The sequence below is a fragment of the Carlito syrichta genome, unplaced genomic scaffold, assembly GCF_000164805.1.
Source record: "Carlito syrichta isolate Samal-C Ts95f unplaced genomic scaffold, Tarsius_syrichta-2.0.1 Scaffold109653, whole genome shotgun sequence".
Classification (NCBI taxonomy): domain Eukaryota; kingdom Metazoa; phylum Chordata; class Mammalia; order Primates; family Tarsiidae; genus Carlito; species Carlito syrichta.
In genome coordinates this window covers 22,328-30,286 of record NW_007053749.1, presented here as the reverse complement: position 1 = coordinate 30,286, position 7,959 = coordinate 22,328, and the positions used below count along the sequence as shown (strand labels likewise).

The 7,959-nt window shown below is 54.9% G+C and overlaps 1 protein-coding gene across 1 annotated transcript in view; it reads right to left on the bottom strand.

Moving 5' to 3' along the window:
* SERPINE1 (serpin family E member 1) overlaps positions 1-5,407 on the bottom strand; it is a 7,392-nt gene extending 1,985 nt beyond the window's left edge. The window contains exons 1-5 of the mRNA XM_008068641.2: positions 5,351-5,407; positions 4,497-4,768; positions 3,046-3,279; positions 2,024-2,218; positions 1,280-1,478 (exon numbers count right to left, since the gene is read on the bottom strand). Of these exons, the coding sequence (XP_008066832.1) occupies positions 1,280-1,478; positions 2,024-2,218; positions 3,046-3,279; positions 4,497-4,767 (899 nt within the window). The 5' untranslated portion in view covers position 4,768; positions 5,351-5,407. The remainder of the gene's footprint in view (positions 1-1,279; positions 1,479-2,023; positions 2,219-3,045; positions 3,280-4,496; positions 4,769-5,350) is intronic.
* Between the last annotated feature and the right edge of the window lie 2,552 nt (positions 5,408-7,959).

The window sequence follows — 7,959 nt, the reverse complement described above, 5'->3', positions numbered from 1 at the left end:
TGGAGTGTGTAGGAGTCTCTGAAAGTGCAACCTCAGGTGACATTTGCTTTGTAAGCAATCATGATTTCATCATTGATTTATATTCATATCTTTTAGAATGTGTTCTACCATAGAGCACTTTTTTCACCTCTCCCATTCTCTTGAACCTTTAATTATGGTAACTGAGAAACTTATCCAGTTTTCCAATTAAATTTCATTTTGTGAGTTTATCTGTCAAGATAACTTTGTATCTAGATGTTGATTCATCATAGATTTCAGCTTTTTGCTATTCACAGATGTAATATTCAGGCACTTTTTTTTAACCCAGTCAGTTAAAAACGTTGAGCCAGACCAAAAGCAAACATTGTGGCCCACTAACACTGCGGGGTTGTGGTTATTCCACATTTTGTACCATGCTTTCATTCAATCTGCCCATTCTTTTTTTACATTTTGTACCATGCTTTCACTCCAATCTGACCATTCTTGTTTACCTTGCTTTTGCCCCATTATTTGACTCTTAGTGACTGCATAAACTGAGCACATTTTCCTTCAGGCTTCTGGTTGGATTTACCAGTGGAAGGCACAGGAAGGGAATCTGAGAGAGAGAGAGAGAGAGAGAGAGAGAGAGAGAGAGAGAGAGAGAGAGAGAGAGAGAGGAGAGAGAGAGAGAGAGATTGAGAGCGCGAGAGAGCCCACATCAGCTAACCAACTCAATTCTCTTTCCCCAACCCTGGCATTATAGCATCTGGAAATTTGGGATATGCGTGGTGGAAGGATCCCAGTAATTCTGGGATCCCAGTAATTACCCAGCCTCAGCCTTCTCCACTCCCTTTGCTTCTGCAGAAGGATTTTTAAAATCTGCTGTGTTGGAACCCAACCCAAAAGCTGCGGTTCAGGCCGCTGCATCTTTGAAAGTGATTTCCCTTTGAATTGTCTCGGTGCTGACTTGGGGGGAGGGTAGGCACGTGGGGCGCTCCTACGTGGGTGTAGCCTGAATGAGCCCCCCACCTCCATCACATCTCCGGCTCCCCTTTTGGCTGACTCTTCTCGGGTATTCGGGGGCAGCCGGCGGGGGCTCATGGCCTGGAAGAGGTCCCCTCCCCTCCGGCAGAAACAGGCGGAGGGATGGTTGAGGGACGCATCACCAATCCCAGACCAGAGCCTCCCATCAGCCGCCCACGCACATCCCTGCCCTGCAAGCCTCAGGGAAATTCACCCGAGGGGGCCGTGATTTCAGGGAGCCAGGAGAGCCGGGAGGAGACAGATGACAGGAACTGGGGCATGGGCCAGTGTGGCTTACTTGGGCAGAACCAGGAGGCGGGGCAGTCTGGTCATGTTGCTTTTCCAAAGGCTGATGAGCTGGGCGCTCAGGATACTGGTGAGGGCAGAGAGAGGCACCTCCTTTTCGTAGGGGGCGGCGATGAGCATGCTGAGGGTGTCTCCGTGGTAGGGCAGTTCCACGATGTCGTAGTAATGGCCGTCGGGGGTGGTGAACTCAGCTGCGAAGACACCAAGGTGGCAAGGTGGAAATGGCGTCAGCGCTCAATAACTCCAACCCAGCCCTGGGTTTTCACCTAGTTTTCCCCTCACTCCTGGAAGCCACGTTCTCCACACTGGCTTTTGGGGATCCCCTGCCCGCTGCCCCTCTTAGGTAGTGTCTCTCCCCTTCTCTTCTGCCCATTCAGTGCCTTTTTGCCTCTCTTGGTCTCCGCTCCCCTCTTCCCTGCACCCAGTCACCAGTTCCTCCTCTTAGCCTCAGCTCCCCAGCCTGACTGGTTGGCCCCAGGCGATCACTAGAAGCATGTGAAGATGCGAGATCAGAGTCAAGTGGGCCAGTGTGGGCCTGAGGGTGGTTCTGGACTTCCAAGTGATTGTGCATGAGATAAAGCTCTTGTCCTCTGCTCCTGCTACCCTGGTGTCTCCCACTTGGGAAATCTGTCAAAGCTGGGGTGTATTCCAGGGTCTCTCCCTCCCTTTTGGATGTTCCTTGGGAGACCCCAAGACGAGAGGCAGGCGTTGGCTGCGGGGAGGAGGCTCTACTTACTGCAGTTGAACTTGTTGGTCTGAGACATCATGGGTACCGAGATCGTGCTGCCGTCAGACTTGTGGAAGAGGCGGCGGTGGGTGTTCGAGTCGAGGAAGGGCGTCTTCCAGTAGCCTTTGAAGTAGAGGGCGTTCACCAGTACCAGGCGCGTCAGCTGATCCACATCCCCTTCCCCAAGTAAGTCGCTGATCATGCCTATGGGAGGCCGATAATCAGGAAGGTAGGTATATTTTCAGCCTTTTGGGGGGTTTCCCAGTCCTCAAGTGGATGCATGCTGAAGGGATCCAGCCAGAGGGCAGGCGGGGATTTAAGTGAGCTTCCTGAGAGTCTCTTAAAGTTCCAGATCTCTACACTTTTTTGGTCCCAGAATCCTGACCAGGATGAGAGCTGGAGACTGATGTCTTCCTTTCCTTAACCCCTCAGCCTTGAGGACTTGCGTGTGCCTCTTGTTCATGATTGTTGCGGTTCTTATTAAATCTCATGCTTTGGGGGGATAACTTTGTGTGTGTGTGTGTGTGTGTGTGTGTGTGTGTGTGTGTCTTTATTTGAATCGGGTCTCACTCTGTCGCGAGTGTTGTGATACGATCAAAGCTCACCCACTGCAACCTTGACCTCCTGGGCATAGGTGATTCTTCCACTTCAGCCTCCCAGGTAGCTGGGACTACAGGATGTGCCACCACACCCAGGGAATTTTTAAACTTTTTTGTAGTGACGAGGTCTCACTATGTGGTCTAGGCTGGTTTCGAACACCTGAGCTCCAGCAATCCTCCCACCTCGGCCTCCCAGAGTGCTGGAATTGCAGGCATGAGCCACCAGTCCTGGTCAGGGATACCTTTAGAGTTATTTCACAAGAAAGCCTAGTCATGAAAACGGCTAGCTACTAGGCCTTGCTTCTTGAAGCCTTTGGCCTCTGTCCACCAAGTAGAGAACGCTGAGAGGGAGAGTCTGGGGTTTGTGGATTTGTTTCCAAATCGCCCTTCTCCTCAGCCCTGGGGGAGGGCTCCCCCTCCCTGTCTGCTCACCTTTCGTGTGAGTCTTCACCCAGTCGTTGACGATGAATGTGGCTCTGTCCACTTCTGAAAAGTCCACCTGCTTGACCATGTTCTGGAACAGCCTGAAGAAGCGGGGCATGAAGCCCTGGACCAGCTTCAGGTCCCGCTGGACGAAGATGGCGTCGGTGATGCTGATCTCATCCTTGTTCCACGGCCCCATGAGCTCCTTGTACAGACGGCGCAGGGCCAGGGCAGTGCCCTTTTCTGTGGCCAGGGAGGGAGGAGAGGAGGCGTTAGGCTCGTGTTGAACCAAGGGCTCCCAGCGAGGCCTGCTTCCCCCACGAGCGGCCCAGCCCTGGTGGATGGGCTTCCCTGCTCTCCTTGGGCTCTCAGGGGACAGGCTCCATTCCAAACCCGACCTCTTTCCTGCATATCCCTCCTGTCCTCAAAAGTCTCAGGTCCCAACCCTTTCTGTGGGTTAGAGCGTTTTCTCTGCTAAGTTATGAGCCCTACGTGCTAAGCATTTCACATGTGTAATTCTATTTTGTCTTTGCAGCAGCCCTGCGCGGTGGGTTTTGTTTTCGTTTTGTTTTTTGAGTCAAAGTCTCATCTGTCTCCCGGGCTAGAGTGCAGCGGTACAGTCACAGCTTGCCATAGCCTCTGCCTCTAGGGCTCAGGCAATCCTTCTGCCTCGGCCTCCTGAGTAGCTGGGACTACAGGTGTGCACCACCATGCCCAGCTAATTTTCTTTTTTTTTTTTTTGTAGAGAAGAGGTCTTGCTGTGATACAAACTCCAGGGTCTCAAACTCCAGGGTTCAAGCAAACCTCCTGCCCTGGCCTCCCAAAGTGCTGGGATTATAGGCGTGAGCCACTATGCCCAGCCCTTCTGTGGTAAGTTTTTTTTTCTTTTTTCTTTTTTTTTTGTTGGAGTCTCACTATGTCACCCAGGCTGGAGGGCAGTGGCACGCTCCTGGCCACCACAGCCTCAACTGCTGGGCTCAGGAGATCCTTCCACCTCAGCCTTCCAAGTAGCTGGAACTACAGGCATGTGCCACCACACCCAGCTAATTTTTTGATTTATTGTAGAGATGTGGTCTCGCCAGGTTGCCCGGGCTGGTCTTGAACCTGCGGGCTCAGGCTATCCTCTCACCTCGGCCTCCCAAAGTGCTGGAATTATAGGCGTGCGCCACCATGCCCGGCCAGTAGGTATTTTTATTATCCCCATTTTGTAGATGAGGAGACTGAGGTTTAGAGGGGCTAAGGTCACACCGTTAATACGTGGTAAATCCACTGGCCTGAACCCCTTTGGTGGGTCAAGGGCCAAGTGACATGGGATGTGGTAGGAAGAAGATGGAGCCTGGTCCCTGTAGCACAAGCTAACTTGGCTAAGTAGGGGTTAGCCTTTCCAGCTTCCGGCTGGCCCAACCCCTGTTCGGCGAAGACCACGTGACTCCCCACCCCCTCCTCTCCGCATCTCTCACCATCAGACTTGAATCCCATGGCCACTTGGATCTGCTGCCGGGTGTCTCCTCCTGCCATCACCTGCAGCATGGCCAGCACCGAGGCCACGCCATAGGGCGAGAAGACCACGTTGCGGTCCTTGGAGGCCTCCGCCGCCCGCTGAAACACCTTCACCCCGAAGTCTGCGGCCAGTTGGGCCACCTGGGACTGGGGACGGTGCACGGAGGACCCGTCACCGGAGACGAGGGCCAGCCCCAGGGCGAGGCAGGTGAGGACTGGAGTCATCTGCATCCTAGAGCGAGGAGAAGAGGATCTGATGAGGGAGTCGTTCTGGAAGAATGGCGGGTGGGCCGGGCTCCTTCTCATTGCAGTCTGCGGGTGGCAGGTGAACACAAGGGCTAGATTCATTGAGAGACCTCGACCCATTCAGATTTTGAGACCTTCCCACTCTGTCTCCTACGGAGCCTCATCCCTGGGCAGTCCTGGGAGCCTTAAGCCGTTTTCACCTGTGGGAATCTTGGAACCCGCCCCCTGCTAAATCGTGCTGACATCTTTCACGGGCATCTGCTTTTCGGTTCTCTTGTCATTCTTTCTCAGCAATTGTTTCATTCAAGTGAGCAGGCGAGAGGCGGGAAAGAGGGAGCGAACTGATCAGGAAGGAGGGACGGGGAGGGTCAAGGTCTGGGTGGTGGGGCTGCCGGCGGGGCCTGACCTCCCTCCCTGCGCCCCCACGGCCGCTGCCAGGGCAGGGTAGATCCAAGGCTGCAGGACTCCAGGGCAAGAGAGCCGAGGAGAAGCGGAGATCCCGGGTGGAGGATGGAGCTTCTTAAGCCAGAGGTGAGAGGTGAGGTGGAGGGAGCTGCTTTTCTCCTACCTGAAGTTCTCAAAGGCGCCTTGTGATTGGTAGTGAGTCCTGCGTGGCTGCTGCAGTGAGTTGTGGCAGCTCTGGCCCTGGGAGGTGGGTGTGGCTCTCTCTCGACAGCACTCTGGGCCCGGCAGCCAGACACAGCTGTGCTCCTCCTGGGGCTGCTGCCTCCCTTTATACCAGATGTGGGCAGGAAGTAAATGAACTCATGCTCCAGCCACACCCACCTTCTGGCTCTGGAAGTCTGCACAGCCAGCCAGGCCCCCTCGGCACCCCTCCCCCCGACTTGCTGAGGCATGTGTGTGTGCGTGCCTCTCTGTGTGTACGTGTAAGCGGGCTCAGGAACAGTTGAGCAAACCCTATTGCCCTTGGCCCAAGGACCTCCCTTGAGTTTGCTGCCCTCTGCCCGTGTCCCTCTCTCTTTGGACATTCCACCCGTCTGACCCCTGCAGTGCCAGGTGGCCCCAAACGCCCAGAATTCAAGAATACCTTCCCTGGGGCTCGCTTAGAGAAAGCACTTCATGGTTTCCCACTCTTGCTCTGGAGAAACAGGTTCCTGTGGGGGTTATCCAAGAAGCTAACCATCCTAGGGACATTTTTCCGCCAGTGCCGTCCACCCCATGCCCAGGCCAACCTCCAGGAAAAAAACACCCTCCCTCCTCTCGGCCTTGGCCCAGCAGCCAGAGAGCATGTGGTGTGCCACGTGATTGTCTGGGTTTTGTCTGTCTAGGACTTGGGCCTGACAGAGGACTTCTAGTCTTTCCCTCTCCCTGCCATGTGCCCGGCAGCCTCTGATGATGTGCAGCTGACTCCCCCCACGTGTCCAGACTTTCTCGGTGCCCTGAGGGCTCTCTTGAATCAACAGCTCTGTCTGGCTGGGGTTTGAGGAGTGCTGGGTGGGGCAGTGGTGGCTGAAAGGGACCAGGGGTTACCATGGTAAAAACTTGGCCAGGAATTAGGAGTAAACACGTTTTCATTTCTCTGGGCTGCCTGCTGTGACTGGGGGTGGCTTACGCCTTATCCTTTTCCTCCAGACACAGACACTTGGGGGCATAGACGCAGAGTGCCAATTCATGGTGGGTTTGTGGGCGTGCTTTTAGGGCCAAGGGATTAGGGGAAGAAGAGCGACTGATTCTACAGAGGGTAGAAACTGGCTAGCAGCGGGTGGGTGTGCAAACGGAAACATTTGGGGTTTGGGCAGGGTCAGGTGCTCTTGGCCGTGTGGCCTGGGTTTTGTGGATGGAGGGGTGGCAAGGGCGGTGCCCAGGGGGTCCTCCAGGAGGGAGATGGTACAGTTGACCTTGGGGTCCACGCAGGGTCATGCTTTGTGTCGGTGGTGGGGATCAACTGGGGGTATCCATGGAGACGGCTGAGAGTAGCGGTGGGGTTCCACTGGGAGTATCCATGGAGACAGCCGATAGTAGAGTCACAGGAACTATAAGTGGGTGGTAGTGTTGGGATGTTTGTTTTGGATTTTTTCGGTAAACAGATACCAAGGGCAACCGGGGCCAAACAGCTCTCCCGCTTTTACCCTGCCTGGGGCTTTGTTGTCTGGTTGCTCAGGTGGGGGTGGGGAGGAAAGAAGCGGGAACTTCTGCCGGAAAGTTAGGCTCGCAAGCACAGGAGAGAACTCTTCCTGTAGAGCTGCCTCTTGTTTATGGTTGTGGTTTGGAATCCCTGAGAGTGCGGTTAGTGGTGAGCAAGAAGCAACTGCCCCTGACCTCCTGGATGCAGGAGACAGAAGTTCAGCCCCCAACCCGTCTCTTGCCCTCAGAAATGCCCCCGAGGCCTTGCCTTCTGTCCTTGGGGGTCAGACAGGCGCAGGGATCGGGGCGGGGCGTGCCAGGCCCCAAGGACGTGGAGAAGCACCAGGTCTAGACACAGCTGGAAGTGGCCTCCCCAGGTGTCCGACGCCAGCCTCCCTAGCCACCGCATCCAAGTCTCCATCCCTTCCTCCGCCTGTCATTCCAGAAGCCACTATCCCACACCTGGCTGGCTCTCAGCTGTAAAATCCTTGTTGTTTTCTTTGGACAGCCCGGGCCTTGCCAGGATAGTGTGACCAATTCCATCCCTGCTGGCGGCTCCAGTGGCTGACCCTGACACCGTCTCCAAAAAAGACACTCCCCTTTTGGGCGCAGGGGAGCCTGGGAGCAGCTCTGAGTCCTGCTTGGGGTAGGGGTGAGGGAGTAGGGGTGAGGAGCATTTTACTTGGAAGCAAAAATGGTTGGCTTCCTAAGGGGTCTTTTCCCAAACCGCAGGGAACCTGTAGGAATGTGGTGGGCGCGTATTAGAAACTGAGGCAGAAACTGGTGTAATTGGGTCCCACACTGAAATTTCTATTTCTCCTTGGACTCTGGGGCCGCCCAGGTGCTGTAGAACCCCGACTTGACCATGGTCCCTGCTTTTCTTCTCCTTACACATGGCCTCGCCTCCTCTTGTCTGCCCTCAGAGCCAGAGCCTGACACGCACCAGGGCTTAGCTGCCTGCAGGCTGCTCCTGGAAGACCTCCCCGAAATACCCTTCTCAGAACCTAGCCTGACTCAAGGCGTGATCACTTTCCCCTCTCCTCCTGAATCTGAAATCCTTTCTTTCTGGACCCAGTTCTCATTCAAGCCTTG